The 23,675-nt window shown below is 40.1% G+C and overlaps 1 protein-coding gene across 6 annotated transcripts in view; it reads right to left on the bottom strand.

Moving 5' to 3' along the window:
- The window catches only part of KIF15 (kinesin family member 15), a 118,688-nt gene that overhangs the window by 58,045 nt on the left and 36,968 nt on the right, over positions 1-23,675 (bottom strand). For all 6 annotated transcript variants that reach the window (XR_678921.5, XR_008546959.2, XR_010155579.1 and 3 more), the window contains exons 8-19: positions 19,624-19,833; positions 16,380-16,505; positions 16,100-16,222; positions 13,619-13,742; positions 12,540-12,616; positions 12,092-12,301; positions 11,075-11,252; positions 8,898-9,039; positions 8,080-8,221; positions 3,015-3,212; positions 1,769-1,876; positions 878-983 (exon numbers count right to left, since the gene is read on the bottom strand). Coding sequence is in view for 2 of the 6 variants with exons in the window: in XM_516403.8 (XP_516403.5) it covers positions 878-983; positions 1,769-1,876; positions 3,015-3,212; positions 8,080-8,221; positions 8,898-9,039; positions 11,075-11,252; positions 12,092-12,301; positions 12,540-12,616; positions 13,619-13,742; positions 16,100-16,222; positions 16,380-16,505; positions 19,624-19,833 (1,744 nt within the window). In the remaining 4 variants the exon portion in view is untranslated. The remainder of the gene's footprint in view (positions 1-877; positions 984-1,768; positions 1,877-3,014; positions 3,213-8,079; positions 8,222-8,897; positions 9,040-11,074; positions 11,253-12,091; positions 12,302-12,539; positions 12,617-13,618; positions 13,743-16,099; positions 16,223-16,379; positions 16,506-19,623; positions 19,834-23,675) is intronic.

The following is a 23,675-nucleotide window of genomic DNA, read 5'->3' as shown; positions in this document are numbered from 1 at the left end:
GTGAAAAAATTGGGAATCAAATGATATTCCCACATCTACAAACATATACAAATATATAACCTACGCTTTGTTAATATTAAAACATTCATGAATTCAAGACACTTCATTTTCAAAGCAGCTTATCTAAAACTTTAAGCAGGCTGGGCACAGTGGCTCACGCCTGTAATCCCAGCACTTTGGGAGGCCGAGGTGGGTGGATCACCTGAGGTCAGGAGTTCGTGACCAGCCTGGCCAACATGGCGAAACCGTGTCTCTACTAAAATTAGCCGGGCTTGGTGGTGCACACCTATAATCCCAGCTACTTGGGAGGAGACAGGAGAACTGCTTGAACCCAGGAGCCGGAGATTGCAGTGAGCCGCCGAGATCCCGCCACTGCGCTCCAGCCTGGGTGACAAAGCAAGACTCCACCTCAAAAAAAAAAAACAAAACAAACAAAACAAAACAAAAAAAACGACCAAAGAAAAAAAAAAATTAGCCAGGCATGGTAATGCACTCCTGTAATCCCAGCTACTACTCAGGAGGCTGAGGTGGGGAATCGCTTGAACTCGGGAGGTGGAGGTTGCAGTGAGCCAAGATCATGCCACTGGACTCCTGCCTGGGTGACAAAGCCAGAGTCTGTGTCAAAAACAAACAAACAACAAAAAACTTTAAGCAAACATTTGTATCATTTGTTTGTGGGCAATGATAGAGAAATTTACCTTTTATTATATATTACTGTTACTTACCACTGCATGCAAACTGCAGTCTGGTTACCAAACAAACAATAACAACAAAGCAACCATCCAAAAACACAGGAACAGCATTTATTAATAAAAGTAAAAAGATATTGAGTTACAGTATTCCTTCAAGTCACAAAGCTCCTGATAGAATAACTTACAGTCATTTTTAGTTTGAGTCTCTTGAAGCTGCTTTTCAAGGACATTCAACTGTGAGAGAAGCTCTTCCTGCTGTTTGGTCCAATCAATTCTTTCTGATGAGAAAAGCTTTGGGAAAAAAGATAAATTTACTGGAAAAGGAATACTGGCATGCTAAGATGCACTCCAAATCATTAACCTGTTTCTTTTTTTTTTTTTGAGACAGAGTCTTGCTCTGTCACCCAGGCTGGAGTGCAGTGACGCGACCTCGGCTCACTTCAACCTCCGCCTCCTGGGTTCAAGTGATTCTCCTGCCTCAGCCTCCTGAGTAGCTGTGACTACAGACCCACGCCACCACGTCCAGCTAAGTTTTGTATTTTTAGTAGAGACGGGGTTTCACCACGTTGGCCAGGCTGGTCTTGATCTCTTGACCTCAGACGATCCACCTGCCTTGGCTTCCCAAAGTGCTGGGATTACAGGTGTTAGCCACCGTGCCTGGCCCCATTAACCTGTCCCTGTTTTTAAAGTCTAGCTTTAACGTCTCTGACCAGAAGAAAATTGGCTGTCCCCATGAACTACAGTAAAGATGATTAACAACTATGAAGACATGGACAGTCCATCTTGGTTTCTTCTAAACACATAGCAAGGGATCCATTTGCATTATTGACTAAGTCAGCCAGGTTTAGACTATGCATGCCTGTCTCATTATCAGAGCAGCATGCTAAGTAACAAGGTAGAGAATACAGCTCAAATAAGCCTTCACTAAGGCTGTGTGACAACATTTTCTTTCTGTGATACTCTCTGAATATGTTTCATGCATACTCAAGGATGTTTGAGGATCCTTGAGGATGTTTCCTCAAGGTAACATTTGAGGGTACTTCATACATTTTTTGAGGCTGTGCTCTTGGTCTCACCTCCTGCATTTGGGTAGAATGATGTTCCAGTTTGTCAACATGCTGCTGAAGCTTTAGGTTTTTATGCTCTTCTTCATCCAATTTGGCTTGAAGAGCACTCATTTGTTCCTGCAACACAAAAACTTCAGTCATCAAAATTTATTTTAATGGAATTCTCAAACATTCCACCATTTCGTCTGCATTAAAGCGACAACAAAACAAAACAAAACAAATTCAAAACCTCATATGAACAAAGGTATCAAAGGCCTGTTTGGAGCCAGAAAACATCATCAAAAGGTTACATACTAAATGATTGCTAATGTTTCAGATTTACACTTGTGGTCCATTAAAGTAGACACTTTGAAATACAAAGGAAAGAAGTGATTAAAATTAAAATCCTGGATTACATGACAGAGCCATCTTGAGACTTCTAAGAAGCTTCCTCAGGGCTGCAAGCGGTTACCTCCATGGCCTGGAAAGGACAAAATACTGGGGTTTGGGGTGGTCTGGCCCACTCCAAGTTTTACTGGACAGTAGAAAACCTTTTTAAAAAATTAACAAACCATAAAAATTCTGGAATAATCAAATTTCACATTATTTCAAATATATTAAAAACTGTCCAAAATTTGATCTATAATAAGATTCTTTTAACTTTCTTTTTTTTTGAGACAGAGTTTCACTCTTGTTGCCCAGGCTAGAGTGCAGTGGCGCGATCTCGGCTCACTGCAACCTCCGCCTCCCGGGTTCAAGCAATTCTCCTGCCTCAGCCTCCCGAGTAGCTGGGATTACAGGCATGCACCACCACACCCGGCTAATTTTGTCTATTTAGTAGAGACGGGGTTTCACCATGTTGGTCAGGCTAGTCTCAAACTCTTGATCTCACGTGATATGCCTGCCTCGGCCTCCCAAAGTGCTGGGATTACAGGCGTGAGCCACCGCACCCGGCCTCTTTTAACTTTTTTTAGCAGATACAGCACTTTGCTATATAAACCAGTTCTGGAACTTGGAGCTAGTGGCCAACTGGTCATTTTATACACTAAGGAACAAAAACCCATGGAGAATGACTTGCTAAAGATTGTAAAGTAGAGACAAAAAGCAAGAGTGGGCTGATTTCCAATCTAGGAATGATTATAAACCCACACTTAAAAAGATATGATTTTAATACTAAGCACTTTTGAACACTGTAACTTATAGGGAATTAAAATAACACAGCAAATGTATTTAAATGGATGTCCAGTTATTTATTTTTTCTAGAACAAAACATTACCTGCACTGTTCTAAGCTCTTCAGAAATGGCCTCAAAAGCTTGTTCATTCATCTCAGGAGGAACTGGCTCATTTAATATATCATTATCTAATATGCTAGAATTCTGAGTGTATAGAGAGCCAAAGCTTCCCATTTCAGGGCTTAATTTTGGTACTGGTCGGGAACGAAGTTGGTAGGCCTTGGTTGGTGTAGTTATAATCTGCAGCAAAAAATGATTATGGAAAACATTAGCACATATTTTAAAAGGGCATATTTAATAATTTTGTGAATAGAGAGGATAAAATTGAAATACTATTCATGAAAAGAAAGGAAAAAGTACCCTTGAGACACAGTACAAAAATGCCCAAATGGAAATAAATTTATCAATTCAATGCAGTCCCAAGCAAAATTCTAATACAATTTTTAAAAATAAACTTAATGAGATGATATCTATTTTCATACAAAGAATAAATGTACAAGAAGAGACAAGACAATTAAAAAGAACAAGCTAGGCATGGTGGTTCATGGCTATAATCCCAACACCGTGGGAGGCTGAGAAGGGGAGGATCACTTGAGGCCAGGAGTCCAAGACCAGGCTGGGCAACATAGTGAGATCCTGTCTCTACCAAAAAAAAAATCATTTTAATTAGCTGGGCATGGTGTCCCAGGCCTGTAGTCCCAGCTACTTGGGAAGCTGAGGCAGGAGGATCCCCAGAGCCCAGGTGTTCTAGGTTGCAGTGAGCTATTATCACACCATTGCACTCCAGCCTGAGTGACAGACTGAGACCCTGTCTCTCAAAAAAATAAAAATAAAAAGAACAAATTAGGAAGACTTCCCCATCTGATATAAAAATACATAGGGGTATGGGAGTATGGTCATTAAAATAGTACATTACATTACAGTACATTATATTAAAACAGTACATTAGCTTATGTACATTCAAATAGAACACTGGGAGGAAATACAAAGTCCAGAAATAGAATTATTATTATTTTTTGAGACACGGTCTTGTTCTGTTGACCAGGCTGGAGTGCAGTGGTGTAATCTTGGCTCACCACAACCTCCGCCTCCCAGGTTCAAGCAATTCTCCTGCCTCAGCCTCCCAAGTAGCTGGGACTACAGGCACACACCACCATGCCTGGCTAATTTTTGTAGTTTTAGTAGAGATGGGGTTTCACCATGTTGGCCAGGCTGGTCTCCAACTCCTGGCCTCAAGTGATCTGCCCGCTTTGGCCTCCCAAAGTGCTAGAATTACAGGCGTGAGCCACCACACCCCGCCCAGAAACAGAATAATTTTTCTGTGGAAATTTTAGGTATCAGGAGTAGTTGAGACCAAAGGTGCACACCACCATGCTTGGCTAATTTAAATTTTTTTTTTTTTTTGCAGAGGTAGGGTCTTACTATGTTGCCCAAGCTGGTCTTGAACTCCTAGATTCAAGCAATCCTCCCGCTTCTGCCTCCCCAAGTGTTAAGATTACAGGTGTGAGCCACTATGCCTAGCTATATTACTTTTTTTAAGTTAAATCCCTTTCTCATACCATTCAAAAGAAAAACAGTGGATACACAAACACCTCAATGTAAAGCAAAATTAAAGGCAAAAAAGTCATAAAGATAAAAGGTCAATAAACCTGGCTACATAAAAAATATAAAACTTCTATATAACAAAAGCATCACATGCAAAGATGAAAGACAAGCAACATGATGGAGGAATATATTGGCAGTACACCTAACAAACAAATGCTTATTACATAAAAACAAAATCTGAAGAAAAATATAAAAAAAAATAGTTTTTCTTTTCAGGGAATAGGATATACAAATGGACATGAACATATGAAAAGATATTTGAAATTAGAGAAATGAGAATTAAAACCTTAACAACAAGATCTCATTTTTTACCCATCAGATGGTCAAACATTAACAAGCCTGACAATCCCAGTTCCTGCGGACAGTGCTGGGAAAGGAGTGCATCTATGCATCTATGCTGCGGGAACAGGGCACTAGGAGTGAGCTTCAGCTTGACTCACTCAAATGCTAAGACATCCTAAAATGACTACTTCTCCTTTAACGGAATCCACCCCCAGAGAATGCATGCACTGGAAACCATCTACTTAAGCCATAGAAACCTAGGGTTAAAATGAGGTAGGTACCAGTTAATATGGAAAGATCCAAGGCATATCCCCCAAGGGGATATCCCTCATGGTGCTTCAAGCTCTATAATTCAAGCTCTATAATTCTTCTGTCCCTCAAAGGAGATGCCTTGGATCTTTCCACATTAACTGGTATGAGGCTCATAACCCTTGAGCCTCACGTTAACTGGTATGAGGCTCATATTCCTTGAGCCTCACATCCAAATGAGGCTCTAGGTACCAGTTAATGTGGAAAGATCTAAGGCATATCCCTGAGTTAACAAAAGCATATTGTGGAATAACACATGAAGAATGACTGTTTTTTTAAAAAAAAAAAAAAAAAGCAAAACAATAAACAATCTAGGAAACAACTCTGTGTTTTCTCAGTCTGTATATATTAACAGTACAAAAATGCTAAGAAAAAGGATTAAACTACCTCCAGGGATTGTGGGGACAAAGGATTATATTAGATCCAGATTGGAAGTGATGCTGAAAAGGAATTTTAACTTTAACTTGAAATATGTGTCTTTCTTTTAAACAAAGAGAATGTATTCATATAGTAGTTGTCCAACTAAAACAACAACAAAGACTCTGAATTGCTATGCCCCTCCTGGCAAACCTTCTAATCCTCTGAGTCCTGTTTGCTCAGTCATAAAAGGAAGAAGTAGGACGAGAATGCCATGGTGCTTCAAGCTCTATAATTCCATTGTGCTAAGGGGCTACAGACACAGAATTATAAAACATTTGGCAGTATTCTGCAAGTATTTTTCAATAATTTCTTACAAAAACTTCAAAGACCACCTTTTTAAAAAAGCAACAGTAAAAAAAAATTCTGGTCAGGCATGGTGGCTCACACCTGTAATCCTAGTGCTCTGGGAGGCTGAGGCTCCAGGAGGATCACTTGAAGCCAGGAGTTCAAGGCTGCAGTGAGCCATGATCATGCCACTGCACTCCAGCCTGAGTGACAGAGCAAGACCCTGTCTCTAAGAAACAAAACCAAAAATAAATAAATAAATAAATCAAAATTTAAAAATAATTTTTAAATTTCTACCTGTATAGGAAAAAACCCAGCATTTTCCAGGTTGAATAAATCATTATATATCCACATAACATTCTTGAGCTGCTGCCAAAACAAATAAAAAACCAAAACAGAAACAAAAAAGGGGAGAACATTTTTTCCCCTGCAGACATGGGACAAACTCTAAAATATTGCTTTAAAACACACACACACACACACACACACACACACCCTTAAGCTGTAGAATGATGTGTATGTTATGCCACCATTTGTGTAAAGTGAGAAAACACTTGGTGACATTGATTGACTTGGTGACACTGATTGCCTCCAGTTCTTGGTTGGCTGGAAGGACAACAGAAGGAAAGAGATTTGCTACTAAATACCTTTGAAAATTTCAGTCACAGGCTGGGCGCGGTGGCTCACACCTATAATCCCAGCACTTTGGGAGGCGAGACGGGCGGATCACCTGAGGTCAGGAGTTCGAGACTAGCCTGGCCAACATGGTGAAACCTCGTCTCTACTAAAAATACAAAAATCAGCTGGGTGTTGGGGCAGGCGCCTGGAATCCCAACTACTCGGGAGGCAGAGGCAGGAGAATCGCTTGAACCCAGGAAGCAGAGGTTGCAGTGAGCCAAGATCGTGCCACTGCACTCCAACCTGGGCAACAAGAGCAAAACTCCGTCTCAAAAAAAAAAGAAAAGAAAGGAAAATTTCAGTCACATAAATTACCTATTCAAATGAATACAAGTAGTCTTCCATTAAGTGACACAAAAAGCACCACTACTAAAAATAATCATTATAAATAAACATCTATTTATATTCTAAGACATATAAGGAAAGGTTTTCAGTCTTTTCTATTTCTTTCTTTTATTGAAAAGAACTTGAGGCCAGCGCAGTGGCTCTTGCCTGTAATCCTAGCACTTTGGGAGGCCAAGGCAGGCAGATCACGAGGTCATGAGTTCGAGACCAGCCTGGCCAACATGGCAAAACCCCATCTCTACTGAAAATACAAAAATTATCCGGGCATGGTGGCAGGCGCCTGTAATCCCAGCTACTCGGGAGGCTGAGGCAGGAGAATCGCTTGAACCTGGGAGGCGGAGGTTGCAGTGAGCTGAGATTGCACCACTGCACTCCAGCCTGGCCGACAGAGCAAGACTCTGTCTTAAAAAAAAGAAAAGAAAAGAAAAGAACTTGAATTCAAGCTGGACTTGAATTCCTGGGCTCAAGCAATCCTCTTGCCTCAGCCTCCCAAATAGCCGGGACTACAGGCCTGCACCACCACACCCAGCTAAGGAAAAAATTTTTTAACCTCCAAAAAATTGGATACAAAAGCTGAAATCAGTATCACCTCCTCAACCTTTTGTTTTCCTTGTGTACTTCCTTTCTCTCTCCTCATTCTCAGTTGTTCACACATTTTTTTTTTCTTTTATGAGGGATGTGGTTATTTAGGACAAAACCCTCTCGTGTTATTTCCAGAGGCACCTGTGATCCCTTAGCGGTCTTTGCCCATTAAGGTTTCTATTCTACTGAAAACTTTGAGGACATGTTATATTGTAGTAATAGCTGCCATTTTACTGATATCTACAAGGTACCAGGCAGCTTATCTATCTCATTTAGTACTCTAAAATTCTGCAAGTAAATTACCTTTATTTCCAATTTAGAGAAAAGAAAGATAAGGCTCAGAAGTTAGGAAACCCTGACTAAAGTTAATGGCACATTCGAATTTGATTGCAAATGCTGAATTCTTTCCTACCCCACCCTACCACTGGGGGGATACATCAGTGGGGTTGCTAGCAGTAACCCAAGGACCAGTGTGACACCGGTGTTTATTACCTGCATGGGATGTCATCTGCATCTGGAGATAGACCATGCAGACTCTCTCCATTATTAATAAAATGACATTGCACTGATTTAAGGTGGAGGTATTGTTCAGATGACCTACCTTAAGTGTTTCAGCATGAATTTTATTCAGCTGAGAAACTTCTTGCCGCTTGCAGGCTTTTGTTGCTTCCAAAAGGTTTTCAAGATTAAGGTTCGCTTTTTGCAAAGACTGAAGCTCTGATTCCAATTCTAGCTGCCTTTTCCTAATAGATATTGTAAAACGGAGTATTTCAGGTAATAAGTAATGTCAAACATTTATAGAATACTTTACAGTTTATGCTCTCACATAACTTTATAGTTATCTCTAAATCAGAGATATTCTCTATTCTCTCAGATTATTCCCATCATTCTCCAGTTCAGTAAACTACAGCTCAGAGACTGTTTGAGGGATTCAACTAGTAAACAGTAGGGCTCAAATTCAAAAGCCCAAACAAATAGTCCATGATTATACCATATGTGATATGTCATTTTTGAACCAAACATTTGTTTATATTTTAGGGTAAGATTGATCTTAGTTATAATATGAATGTGATTTATCTTTGTTTTTACATAATGAGAATCAAGTAGGAATATTAACAAACCTATACTTCCTAAAAGTCTTAACAACTCTGATTATCAAATTTAAATTTAAATAATTTACTATGCAAGTTCAATAGATTCTCAACAGGAAAAAACTGCTTAAAACACCTGTATTACCTAGTTCATTGAATATATTAGTAAAGAGCTAGAAGCATGCTCTTTCTCTTCATGTCAAAGTAGTTGCTGCTATGAGAGTTTAATATTTAAAGTAAAATGCCCAATTGAATTATCGATATTAACACTACAGCAAATGAACACTGAAAGAAAATAAGTGTGCATGCATGTGTATTTAGACTTTACCTAGTAAGTTCTTTGAATTCTTCATATTCTTGCTTTGAATTATTCAGCTCTGTCTGAATTTGCAGGAGTTGTGCTTTTAACTTCTCAGTGTTTGCAAACAAACATGGCTCTTTCTGAGCTTTAGGTGAAAATCCTTGCTCATCTGTTAATAAGAAAACAATCTCATTTTTTTTTTTTTTTTTTCTGAGACAGGGCCTCACTATGTTGCCCAGGCTAGAGTGCAGTGGCTATTCACAAGCATGATCATAGTGTACTAAAGCCCCAAATTCTGGTCTCAAGTGAACCCCCTGCTTTAGCCTCCCAAATAGTTGGGACTACAGGTGCATGCCACCATGCCTAGCTTTACAACTTCAGTGTTTGACAAACAAAAATAACAGGACACATTTTCTAAGTTCTCTGTCAGGTATCAATTTTGGGCCACAAGGAGGAAAAGTGAGAAATGGGTTGGAAAGCGAGCCCTAAAATACAAAAGCTTATAACTCAGCAGAAGGCACAGGATGTGACACAGTGTGCCAAAGGGGATTAGAAGTCATGTTTAAGAAGCAGATGCCACAGGATGGAGAAGTGTAGTTAAGGCAACACCTTTCCCATTAGGAGAAAGAACAAACAATGACGAAAGTGTGGCACGCCTAATGCTAGACAGAGAAACAGCAGCCAGTGAATCTTGTAGGAATTAGTGCTAGCAGCTAATGTTAACAGCCAAGGAATTATTTAGAAAAGGAAACAAATAGCAAGGGCAGCAGGTTGTAAGAACCCGGTATCATCTATCAGGTAGAAAATATTAATTTTCAGGAAATGCCTAGAACACTGAATATGTTGAAGAGAGTCCACTCAGTTTCAGTGTGGGAAAAGATCATGTAAAAGTTGTTTAGAGAATGATCAATGTTTAGAAACTGATGAGATCCAGACATTAGTATCTTCTGAAGGGAGTAAGTCAAGGTATTATGGAGGCCACAACAAAATGGCCAACAAAATAAAGGGCACTGTAGGGAAAAGTAGTTTAAATAAAACAGAAAACCTAAGTCAGGCGTTGGGGCTCACATCTGTAATCCCAGCACTTTGGGAGGCCGAAGTGGGTGGATCATTTGAAGCCAGAAGTTCAAGACCAGCCTGGCCAACATGGTGAAACCCCATCTCTACCAAAAATACAAAAATTGGCTCGGTGTGGTGGTGTGTGACTGTAATCCCAGGAGGGAGCCTGAGGCAGGAGAATTGCTTGAATCCAGGAGGTGGAGGTTGCAGTGAGCCGAGATCGCACCACTGCACTACAGCCTGGGTGACAGAGTGAGACTCCATCTCAAAAAAAACAACAGAAAACCTGATAGTAATTTTGCATCTAATATCTTAAGTCTCTCCCCAACCCAGTTACTGTGACTCTTATTATTCTATTCAGTCATAACAGAATGGAAGAAGGCTTAAAAAATGAAATTTTAAAAAGCAAAGAGACAGTCTTCTTTATGAATGCAGAATAAAAACATTAGAACTTTTTCAATTTCAACCTAAAAGGAAACCAAGGCCAAGTCTATGATAAAAGACCGTGAAAATATTAACTCTAAGACTGGGGCAAACACAGACTTTGTTACCAAATCCCAGGGTATGAACACCAACAGCTGTCAAGACTGTAAGGCAGATTTAGTATTAACTAAACCACTTTTCACATAGTATGCAAACTTATGAAAGTAGTATGTAACTAGAGACTGCATACATTGGTAACCACAATACCAGGACCCAAACACAACATCAGGACCCAAACACTGTGCTATGAGTCTGACCTTTCTATATCTCTTATACTGCACAGGACTAATTAGATTGATAAACATTTCAACTCTATTTTTATTCACGTTTGATTAGTTAAAGACTTTTCATTTCAAATACTTTAAACAGGAAAATTTAGTAAAAATTTAACATAGTATCTGAATCAATCTTTTTATCAATAAAACAAATACAATGAGTATTTTCTCGTTATATCTATTAGCTTACGTAGTTTATGCTCTGTGATTTTTGAGAAAAAGAAAAGTTTAGTAAATACCTTTCTATAATATAAAAGAATATGTGTATAAGACATTAGCATAGCAGGCCTGGAGGCTAAAATGAAGACCCTAGTCACAAGGCACTAAAAATGCTCTTTAAAACAGCCCCTTCCTATATGGCACGTATATACAACAATCATTTCTTACTTTTGTCACTTTTCTCCATGCCACTTATTTCAGAGAAAGCTTTTTCTAGTTTTGCAATGGTCTGGGCATCCATTTCTTGAGCTCTTTTCACAGGCTCTAATAATCTCAGTCTTCTATTCTCCTCCCTGAGGGAATGATTTTCCATAGCATACTTTGCAACTCTGGGGTGGTGCTCTATCTGTGACATAGAAGAATTACATGCATTATATATTTACAAACATTTCCTTAGTGAATTAGTTCCTCTAAAAAGCCATTAGAAAACTAGGTATGCACATGCACTACTGGTGGTACCCTTCTGCAACCACCGTGGAAAGCAACTTGGCATTTGTGATCAGTTTGAAAATATGCATGTCCTGTAACTCTCCTATTCTCAGTTGGAGTCTAGACCCTTGAAATGTTCACGCACCTAAGGAGGTAAGCACAAGGGTGTACATTGTGGCAGGCTTTTCATGCAAAGGAGACTAGTTAAATCAACACACTGAAAAGAACAAGGACCAAATTAATCTTGTCAACCAAGATTAACTGAAAAAGGCAAAGTGCAAAAAAGTGTACAGGAGAAACAAAAGTACAAATATCCACCCATATTAGTTTGAATATTCATTAAAAACTCCAGAGAGATAAACAAGAAGCTGATAAGAGATTTTGGGTTTTCCCACAATGTACCTGTATGACCTATCCATTCTCCCTAAGGAAAAGGAAAAACAACAAAAACGTTAAAAGGCACAACTCTAAAGAGCCTACTGACTCAGATAACCACAACTGCCCACTGGGTGAAATTCTGCGTGGCCTGCTAGAGTAGCATACTATGTAGCAATGTCACCACAACTTCTTCCTTCTCCCCTTCTCTTCCCTTTAACTATTTTAAAAAGACAGGTAAAGGAATTATGCAATCACACTGTCAGAAGAATTCACTTAAAACAATTTCCATTGTATTAAAGAACAAGTACTTGCTGACAAATTTAGATTTGCTTTGAACTTCTTTTATTTTTAGAAATGTTATAGATGCCCTATACTCACTTGTTCTCGCAGAGTTTGAATCTCATCCCTTAATTCTGAGAGCAAACGATCCTGCTCCTCAGGCAGAAAACCTCCCCGGGATTCCTTGTGGAGCTTTTCCAAGCGTATTATTTGATCCTCTCGGAATTTCACAATCATTTTATTAGATTGAATAAATTTTTCCTTTTTGAGGGTGAGGTCTTCTAATTGGGTAACTTTTTCTATCAGAGACTTAAAGAAATTCATAATTTGGTTAAACATGAAAAATAATTTGACTTCCCTAAATTTTCATAAGTCCAGCAACAAATACTAATTTCATATTTAATCTTAAAGGCAAAATTTGATTTTTCATAGCCTTCCATTACTTTATTGACTTGGTATTATTTATTTCACTTAGTAAGGCAATAAAAACCACACAGCAAAAAACTAACTATCTTGAATCTCCTTTATTACTAATTCCATTTCCTACCTTCTTTTCCTGTTCAGATTTCTTAAAGAATAACATTGCTTCCTGGAAATACTCCATATAGTTAGTCTTCTTTTTGTCTGTAATTGATCCAATAAGAAAGGGAAGATGAAAAAAAATATTTAACACATTGCAAAACCAAGAGAACAGATAGCCTTTAATTGATTGCTCTCAACTAATCTAAAAGAATGAGACTGTGGCCGGGCACAGTGGCTCATGCCTGTAATCCCAGCACTTTAGGAGGCTGAAGCAGACGGATATCTTGAGGTCAGCAGTTCGAGACCAGCCTGGCCAACATGGTGAGACCCCCCCCGCCCCCGGTCTCTACTAAAAATACAAAAAAATTAGCTGGGCATGGTGGCGTGGGTCTGTAGTCATAGCTACTCAGGAGGCTGAGGCAGGAGAATCGCTTGAACCCAGGAGGTGGAGGTTGCAGTGAGCTGAGATCACACTGCTGCACTCCAGCCTGGGCGACAAAGAGAGACTGCGTCTCAAAAAAAAAAAAAAACAATGAGACCGTCATCACTAGATCACGGATTTCAAATTAACCATTCCACATATTAGTCGTTCTTCAAAGAATAAGTTTCTCTTTATTTAGTTAATATGCACAATAGATTACACATGGTGTAACAGAAGTAGAAGTAGATTTTTAAAAAAATTAGAGGAGTCCCAGGGTGCTGTGCACCTCTTAAGATCTGTTAATAATTCACCCTCTTGCCTTTATGGATTTCCAGTTAATTAATTCTCTACTAGCTATTCTTTGAAGAAAAATAAGTCTCTCTTATCCTATAGTAAACATATATAGATTACATATGCTACGTAGAAGTAGATCTAAATGAAATTAATCTCTTTTTAGCACTTATAGATTATTCAAAATTATTTTAATTCCCCCTTCTCACTGCCTATGGTATCTGTATCTGATTATAAACAAACCACTATGTTCCTATATAGGAGAAATAAGCAGAAAGAGATACCTGCAGAAAAATTTGGGTTGCCTTATTGTGTTGTGTCTATCACCAAGGGCTCTTAAACTATTATTTGTACAGTCTTCCCCAAGATAAAGGACTGTGTGCTCATCCTACCTCTGGTCAGGAAGCTTTCTGGTGGTGTCTGTCCTGAAGCAAGCTCCGCCAGTTGTTCTTTGAGCCTCTTCACTTCAGCTTGGAGCTGGCTCACATTTCCTTGGGTGTCTTCATTTACTACTGCCTGTTCAGGAATTTTTAAAAAGCATTAAAATAATGCTTTTTGAGTAGTATAGTCCTGTGTTTACATTTGTTTGGTATGATTTGTAGTGATGAACATCAAACAAAACTTCAAGACCACATCATAGTCAAAAGGACACAGGAATCACAGTGTGCTCAAGTGGGGAGGAAGCTTCCTTTTCTTGTGCCTTCAGACCTGGAGCCAGAGAGAGACAGCCCCAGCCAGGCTCTCTGCCCCCCAGCTGACTAGCCCTGAGCTGTTAGGCTGGGTCACCCTTAGGATCCGGGTGTGTTCACCTAATACTTCTTTCCCTGAGAACGACAGCCTTCCCCCACCCTCCCAATGGAGAAGAGCCAATACCTCAGTGAGTATCATTTCCCTTCTTTCCTAGCTCCCTACGGGGAAGGAGCCTAGCCTCTAAGTGCATGATGACTTGCAGGGTGGGCTTGAGCTTGGCAGAAGCAACCTTCTCCAGAGGAATCCGACCTTTATTTTTTAACAGCCCTCTTGGAAGGAGGGGTTGGTTTGACACTTCCTTTTTTTTTTTTTTTAATTTTTTACCACACTAAATGATTATCTTCATTTTCTTAAAGAAATGTCTTATTTAGGATGACTTCTAAAAGGCTAAAGGACTCACAAACAAAATGTGCCACTGTGGGGCAGGATGTCAAGAGTGGGGGAGGTCACACATGTGCGCCACTGCACTCCAGCCTGTTGACAGAGCGAGACTCTATCTCAAAAAAAAAAAAAAAGTTGATTAATTAAAAAAATAAAGCCTTAAAAAGGTCCACACAGCCTAAAGGGTGATAACGAGTGCCAACAGCTGAGTACCAACCAGGTCAGAGGACTCAGTTGTGAAATACTCAATACTCCAGCAAGGAAAAAACACCCTGTGACAGCCCCAAGGTCTTCTGTATTCTCGCTGTAAGCCCAATTTGCTCACGGAAAAATTTAAATAGCACATCCTTAAACAAGTCCCAGATACTCTGGCACTTTCCACTGATAGGCTGCAAAGGGCTTACCATTGAGAGTGACTAGTAGAAGGCTCTTGGTTTTGTTCTTTTGTGTGTTAAGCAGCCATTTCCAGTTGCTTCTGATTCTTATGGCCAGCCTCATTACAAGGTACTACTGCACTTCTGACATCACTGTCCCATCAGTGACTTCATAATTCTAATTATTGCTGCAGTTCTATAATCTCCAAAGACTTCTAGTAAATCTTAAGAGACTTAGGGTCAGGAAGCTCTAATGATTTTTCCTCCTCATCTTACTAGTACTCCATAGTCCAAGGAAATAAAATAAATGACTAGATCTATAGTCTTCTGATTTACCCAGGGAAAGGGGCAACATGGACCTCCTGATTTACAGCCAGTTGGTCTGAAAGCACAGATATGACAAGCTGGGGCTTGCAATTGGCATCAGAAGTTGGGGGCAGTCTTGTAGGACTGAGCCCTGAACCTGTGAGATCTCACCCTATCTCCAGACATAAAGTGTCAGGATGGAACTGAATCAGAAGACACTCAGCTGATGTCTGCTGCAGAACTGATTGATTGGCTGTTGGCAGGAAGAAAGACTCACATACTTAATTTGCTTTCCCTTAAGAAAAAATTTGTCAGCTGGGTACAGTGGTTCACACCTGTAATCCCAGCACTTTGAAAGGATGAGGCAGGAGGATTGCTTGAACCCAGGAGTTTGAGACGAGCCTGGGCAACAAAGTGAGATCCTACGTGTACAAAAAATAAAAAAATTAAGGCCAAGGCAGACGGATCACGAGGTCAGGAGATCGAGACCATCCTGGCTAACACGGTGAAATCCCGTCTCTACTAAAAAATACAAAAAATTAGCCGGGCGCGGTGGTGGGCGCCTGTAGTCCCAGCTGAGCAGAGATCGCGCCACTGCACTCTAGCCTGGGCGACAGAGCAAGACTCTGTCTCAAAAAAATAAATAAATAAAAAATAAATAAAATAAAAATTAAAAAAATAAAAAAATTAGCCTGGCATGGTGCTGCATGCCTGTAGTTCCAGCTACACAGGAGGCTGAGGCAGGAGGATCGCTTGAGCCCAGGAAGTTGAGGCTAGAGTGAGCTGTGTTTGCACCACTGCACTCCAGCCTGGGTGACACAGCAAGACTGTGTCTCAAAAAAAAAGAGAAAAAACTAGTCAAGCAATAACAACCATAAGATCTAACCTAGGTCTCTAATTACATGTGTGATATAGAAGGGTAGGAAAGATAAAATAGAAATTTTGCATACAATGAGAAATAAATAAAAGTTAATGTTAATATTAGGGCAACCACAAAAATGGCATACTGCAAGCTTTAGTATTTTTCTCATTTATTTAATGAAGTATACGCCAGTATTTTACCTTGTTTTTAATCAGCTTGGCTCTTTGAGCAAAGTTAAGTGTTGATAGGGTTTCCCCAAAACACCTGGATCCAGGATGAACATTTGCAATTATGGCTGTTTTGGCATTACCTCCAAGGGAATCCTGTTTAATGATAGGAATGAACACATTTTCGGTGAGAAATCACAAGACCTTTTTAAGCAAAGAAAATGTATACTCTTGCCACCGAGGCTGAGAGACTGTCCCACTATCAACTTTAGCATAACCAAAAGGAGCCCAGGAACCCAAGGATCTACTTTACCCGTAGTAAGAAGGTAAGTTTGGAGTCTCTGTAGCAAACATGTCTCTGTTTTCCATTACCCACGTCGACAAGTGCTGTAATCACTTGGCCCAGGCAGCTCAATGATCGATTTATGTTACCTGCTTCCTAAAGTGTTGACGGAAAAGAACAAAAATTTAGGTACGTTGGTTACTCTTTGGTATTTTGAATGAAAATATATCTAGCAGAGGAAAATTCTGGATGAAAAGGCAAGTCAGGGACAATGTTAATAAAGAACAACTATTCAACAAATAAAAAAGAAGTGCTGAACTATCCCTAACCTTTTCCTATTTGATGTACACTGTAATTTTAGTATTAGAAGACAAACACAGGCTGGCACTGTGGCTCATGCTAGTCATCCCAGCACTTTGGGAGGCCGAGGTGGGCAGGTTGCTTGACCTCAGGAGTTGGATACCAGCCTGGGCAACATGGCGAAACCCCATCTCTACAAAGAAATACAAAAAACTGCTGGGCATGGTGGCACATGCCTGTAGTCCCAGCTACTTGGGAGGCTGAGGTGGGAGGATCACTTGAGCTTGGGAGGTGGAGGTTGCAGTGAGCTGAGATTGTGCCATTGCACTACAACCTGGGTGACAGAGTGAGACCCTCTCTCAAAAACAACAACAAAAAAAGACAAACACAAAAATCATGCAAAGAAAAAAAATATTAATGTCACTTCATGATTGTAATAGTTTGAAACCAAGCTATAAAGACCAGAAAAAAATAGGGAAAAAAAAGCTAGAGTAGTGCATTAATAGGTACTTTTTTCAATCCTTTTATGCTAAAATATTTAAGGGTATAATGCCTAATAATTCACCCATACAGCCCCCAAAGCCACTGATGAACTTATTTGAGGAGAATATTCAGTTTAATTCTGTAAAGGATAATAAAAACTACTTTAAAACAGAAGCTTGGTGGGGGGAAAAAATGAGCTAAATACGTTACATTAGATTTTTACTGTAGGTAGCATATTTTGAAAACTGGGTCTGCAGTGGAAGGAGTATACAAAAAAGAGAAAAAGTCAAAATTATAATGCAAGATGTACTGAATTCAGAGTCACTGCTGTTATCATTCAGTAAATCAGAAAGGCAGTTAGTGGCATGGTTGAGAGTACTGTAGCAGCTCGGTTTGAATCTCAGCTCTACCTTTATTAGCTGTGTGACTTCGGTTTCTTTAACTGTAAAATAGAAAGAATAGCACCTACTTCCCAGAGTTGTTGGGAAGGTTAAATGAATTAATATATGTAAAGCATTTTAGAACAGACTTGGTATATGGCCTATTAGAAGCATATGCTTTTTCTGACACAGAGTCTCACTCTGTCACCCAGGTTGGAGCACAGTGGCACAATCACAGCTCACTGCAATCTCGACCTCCTGGGTTCGAGGGATCCTCCCACCTCAGCCTCCCAAGTGCTAGGATTACAGGCATAAGCCACCATGCTCAACCCATATGCTATATTTATTAAGCCTCATATCTCAATAGAAATATGAGCTTTAGGCTGGGCGTGGTGGCTAACGCCTGTAATCCCAACACTTTGGGAGGCCAAGGAGGGTGGATCACCTGAGGTCAGGAGTTCAAGACCAGCCTGGCCAAAATGGTGAAACCCCATCTCTATTAAAAATACAAAATATTAGCTGGGTGTGGTGGTGGGCGCCTGTAATCTCAGCTACTTGGAGGCTGAGGCAGAAGAACTGCTTGAACCGGCGAGGCAGAGGTTGCAGTGAGCCGAGATCATGCCACTGTACTCCAGCTGGGTGACAGTGAGACTGTCTCAAAACAAAAAAATATGAGCTTTAGATTGCCTGAAACTGCCTCAAATGTAGGTCAGGCGACTAAAATCCTCACTTTTAATGAAAAAAGTAGATCTCTTCCCTCATCCTTTCCAATTCCTCTCCCCTTGCCCATGTATATTCTAAACTATAGACTCTACAGATATTTTATTGACAATTCATATTACTATATATATATATAAACACATATTGACAATACATATTACATAGAACCTCTGGTCCCACTGTTGATACCTTAGCCTAGGACTAGATACTTAACCCTTCATACCTGAAATATTAAACAGCGTAAGTGGTCATCTTTTTCTGTGGGCTCTCCCTTCTAAAATCTTAACAGCAGTGGGTCAGATGACTAAGTTTCTATAAAACAGGCTTTCTTCATGAACCACTTAGTTGCTCAGAAATGTTAAGTGTTTCCCAGTATTCGCAGAGTTGATACAAACTTGGCCTGGCACTCCTGGTCCTTGATAATCCGGGCCTGCTTGCCTCTCTAACCCACCCATCCATTGAGCCATGCTGAAATGCCAAATGCTACACTCATTCTGCATCCACAATAACCCTTGAGATGCCCCCCTGCCAGGCATGCATTTCCTGTTTCTCTCTCCCTACCGAAATCCTTCACAAGTCAAGAACTACTTCTTTTCCACATGTTCCACAAGGAGTCCACATTGCACCCTTCTTCCTCTGACCCCTGTTGTCTCTTGTACCCTTATCCCCTCTGGTATGAATTAAAACATTTTTGCTACTGACAGACTTGCCCTATCCCATCTATGTTCACTGTTCCACAAAAGAAATCTCTGTTCCTTTTCAATAGGAACAATTTCTTATTTCTTTGCCACCCTCAAAACACTTAGCTTGGTATGGTCATATATCAGTTAACAACACGGATACATTTTTTTTTCTGAGACAGAGTCTCTCTCTGTCACCCAGACTGGCGTGCAGTGGCGCGATCTCAGCTCACTGCAACCTCGGCCTCCCAGGTTCAAGTGATTCTCCTGCCTCAGTCTCCCAAGTAGCTGGGGACTACAGGTGCGCATCACCACGCCCAGCTGACTTTTGTATTTTTTTAGTAGAGACGGGATTTCACCACGTTGGCCAGGATGGTCTCGATCTCCTGACCTCGTGATCTACCTGCCTCAGCTTCCCAAAGTGCTGGGATTACAGGTGTGAGCCACCGTGCCCGGCTAACAGGGGTACATTTTAAGAAATGTGCTGTTAGGAAATTTGATTGTTTTGTGGGCATCATAGAATATACTTATGCAAACCGAGATGGTATAGCCTACAGCATACCTAAGCCATGTGGTATAGCTATTATACTCTTAAGGGACCCCCATCATAAATGCAGTTCCTCATTGACTGAGACATTGTCATGCATCACGACTGTATTGACTGCTAGTAAGAACTCACACACAAGTTGAAGACCATAATTTCATTCTCACCTTCAATCTCATCCCTTCTGCATGGGTATCTTTTTGCCTTTCAGATCCTGCTAAATCCACCAGGTTGAGTAGGGAGGTCCGTATATTCACAATCTCATTACTTTTCTCCATTGACTCTATTGTAATTGTAAAGACGGCATGAGACCTAGACGATTCTCTGTTCATTGATGTTGATGCCACACGTCTATTCCTCCATCCTCCAGACAACACCTATGCAAAAGGAAAACATATTAAAAGAAATGAGAGGACCAGTTACAGTGGCTTATGCCTGTAATCCTAGCAGTTTGGGAGGCCAAGTCTGGAGGATCACTTGTGGATAGGAATTCAAGACCAGCCTGACCAACATAGTGTGAGACCTCACCTCTACAAAAAATAATAATAATAATTTGCTATGTACAGTGGCAGGAACCTGTAGTCCTAGCTACTTGGGAGGCTGAGGTGGGAAGATCTCTTGAGCCCAGGAATTCAAGGCTGCAGTGAGCCATGATTGTGCCACTGCACTGCAGCCTGAGCAGCAGGGCAAGATCCTATCTTAAAAAAAAAAAAAAAAAGGAAAAGAGAAAAAAAAAGGAACAAGAATAGGTACACTTAAAATGTAAAATAAGCACTTGAGAATCACTCATTTTATTATGAAAAATACTAACATACAGCTAATTATCTACTTTCATAGGGAAAAAGAAATATATTTACATAAAGCATATTTTCTATTTAGAACAGGGGTGAGGAGTATCTATTGCCTTCCATTGTTATCTAGCTTTATAAGATAAATTATATTATCCCAAGTTCCAAATGGTACACAATAGCCACCAAAATCAGTAGGAAATTTGTAAAGCGTGGTGAGAAAGATTACTGGTCCATTAAGGAATAAGCTGAAGTTATTTTCCTTTCCTTTGTGTTCCCTTTCCACATTACAGAAACAGAACAAACAGGAAATCAGAGCGCATAGGATCTAGAACTGGTTTTGCCACGCTTTATTTGTGTTAACCTAATGTAAATCACAAAACCTCTCTGAACCCATTTCTTTACCTAGAAAATGAGAATGTTGGACAGGAAAAATCTGTAAATTATCTTTAAGCCCAAAGTTTTGTAAGCTTTTGGTCTACAAAGTATTTTTTCCCTTCTATTCCCTATGGCAAGCAGGATACATGAAAGTTCAGAATGCAGGCTCTGGAATCAGATGCATATGAGTTCAAACCATGGCTCCACTATTTACTAGGCGAGGTCTGGGGCCAGCTGAACCTTTTCAAGCCTCAGCCTTCATATTTGTAAAATGGGAATATGGGTACCTATCCCATAGAACAGAACATATAAGTTTTAGGTGCATATGAATCATCTACAGATGTTGTTAAAATTCAGATTCAGATTCAGTGTGAGGTGGGGCCTGAGATTTTGCATTTCTAACAAGCTCTCAGGTGATGCTGATGTTCTGAGGACCACATGTTGGGTAGGAGGGTAACAGTATATATAGGGTAAAATGGGGAAATTAGTATCTTTATCTCAAAGGGCATATTGAAAATTAAGTAAAATAATGTATACAAAAGAAGTTAGCACAGTGCTTGGCATCTTCACTCAATAAATCATAGCTGTTGGCAGGGCACGGTGGCTCACGCCTATAATTCCAGCACTTTGGGAGGCCCAGGTGGGTGGATCATGAGGTCAGGAGACCGAGACCAGTCTGGCTAACACGGTGAAACCCCGTCTCTGCTAAAAATATAAAAAATTAGCCGGGTGTGGTGGCATGCACCTGTAGTCCCAGCTACTCGGGAGGCTGAGGCAGGAGAATCGCTTGAACCCGGGAGGTGGAAGTTGCAGTGAGCCAAGATCGGGCCATTCCGCTCCAGCCTGGGCAACAGAGACTCTGTCTCATCACAAAAAAAAAAAAAAAAAAAAAAAAAAAAAAAAATTTGTAGCTGTTATAACCCTATTAATCAGCAACAGTATAAAACTGAAATTATTTGTATCTTTTTTCTTTTTTTTAAGACAGAGTCTCACTTTGTTACCCAGGCTGGAGTGTAGTGACATGTTCATGTCTCACTGAAATCTCTGCCTCCCAGGCTCAAACGATCCTCCCACCTCAGCCTCCAGAGTAGGTGGGAGTACAGGCATGCATCACCATGCCTAATTTTTTTGTATTTTTAATAGAGAGGGGGTTTCACCATGTTGGCCAGGCTGGTCTTGAACTCCTGACCTCAAGTGATCCACCACCTTGGCCTCCCAAAGAGGCTGGGATTACAGGAGTAAGCCACTGCGCCCAGCTATTTGTATCTTTTATGTTTCTTCGATAGTACTTTATGCTTTCTTTTTATAACATTAAATACTGTATATTACATATTAAATACATCTGATACATTCATACAGCTACAAAAAACAAGAGAGAGAGAGAGATCCTCCAAACTGAGACAAATTCCAAAATACTATTATCTAAAAAAAGCGGCCGGGCACTGTGGCTCACGCCTGTAATCTCAGCACTTTGGGAGGCCAAGGCGGGTGGATTACCTGAGGTCAGGAGTTCAAGACCAGCCTGACCAACATGGTGAAACCCCGTCTCTACTAAAAAATACAAAATTTAGCTGGGCGTGGTGGCAGACAGCTATAATCCCAACTACTCGGGAGGCTGAGGCAGGAGAATCTCTTGAACCCAGGAGGTGGAGGTTGCATTGAGCTGAGATCATGCCATTGCACTCCAGCCTGGGCAAAACAGCGAGACTTGGTCTCCAAAATAAAAAAGGCAAGGTATAAAAATAGCACAGTATGCTGTCACTTGTGTAACATAAGGGGAAAAAGCAAATACAAGCATGTTTGCCTGAATACTTCTACAAAAATCAAAATAAAAAATCAAAAACAAAAATACCTGGTGAGTGTTCATAGATTGGGAGACTCAATATTGTTAAGATGCCAGTTCTACCAAAAATAATTGATAGATTCAACACAACCCCACTCAAAATCCCAGCAGCCTATTTTGTAGAAATTGACAAACTGGTTCTATGTAAATGAAAATGCAAAGGACAATGAATAACCAAAATAATTGTTAAAAAGAACAGTGTTGGAGGACTTACCCTACCTGATCTAAAGACACTACTTAGCAACAAGTTATATAATAATCAAGACCATTTAATATTGATGAAAAGAAACATATAGATCAACAGAACAGAATACAGTTAGATATAAACCCATATGTGTACAGTCAATTCACCAAAGATGCAAAGGCAATGTAATAGGAAAAAGAGTTTTTTTCAATAAATCATGCTGCATACTGGATCAAAAACAAAAAGGCAAGAAAAGAGAAGGAAGTATTAGATGAAACAGGCAAAACACACTAAGAAAGATGGTAGAAACCAGTCTAAGAATATCAACAATCATATAGTAATGTAAATAAATTAGGTAAGATACTGTCATGAGCAGTTAAAAAAACGAGCAAAGTATAGCTATGTGGTTTACAATAAACACCTAAAACATTAAGAAACAGAAGGGGCCGGGCCCAGTGGCTCACGCCTGTAATCCCAGCACTTTGGGAGGCCGAGGCAGGGAGATCACGGGGTCAAGAGATAGAGACCATCCTGGCCAACCTCATCTCTACTAAAAATACAAAAATTAACAGGGCGTGGTGGCACATGCCTGTAGTTCCAGCTACTCGGGAGGCTGGAGCAGGAGAATAGCTTGAACCTGGGAGGCAGAGGTTGCAGTGAGCCGAGATCATGCCACTGCACTCTAGCCTGGCGACAGAGCGAGACTCAAAAAAAAAAAAAAAAAAAAAGAAACAGAAAAACTGATGGGAAAACGTATACCAGGCAAATGGTAATCAAAAGAATGTTCAGTGGTAGGTGAACATCAGACAAAACAGATTTGTAAAGCAAAATGTGTTGATAGGAAAGTACAGAATCAATAAATAATTATAGGTGAAAATAAAAGGAAGATATATACTAATTCTACACTTGTATATATACCTAATAAAGGAGTCCACAGCAGGTCCTCCATTTCACTTCATTCAGTGTTATTTTGTTGTGAACTTGAGAAAATAAAATGATTTCCACCCGGAGCAACTGTCTGTGTAA

Source organism: Pan troglodytes, chromosome 2, assembly GCF_028858775.2.
Source record: "Pan troglodytes isolate AG18354 chromosome 2, NHGRI_mPanTro3-v2.0_pri, whole genome shotgun sequence".
Taxonomy (NCBI): Eukaryota; Metazoa; Chordata; class Mammalia; order Primates; family Hominidae; genus Pan; species Pan troglodytes.
Note: the sequence above shows the minus strand (reverse complement) of the source record. Positions and strands in the feature narration are given on the sequence as shown.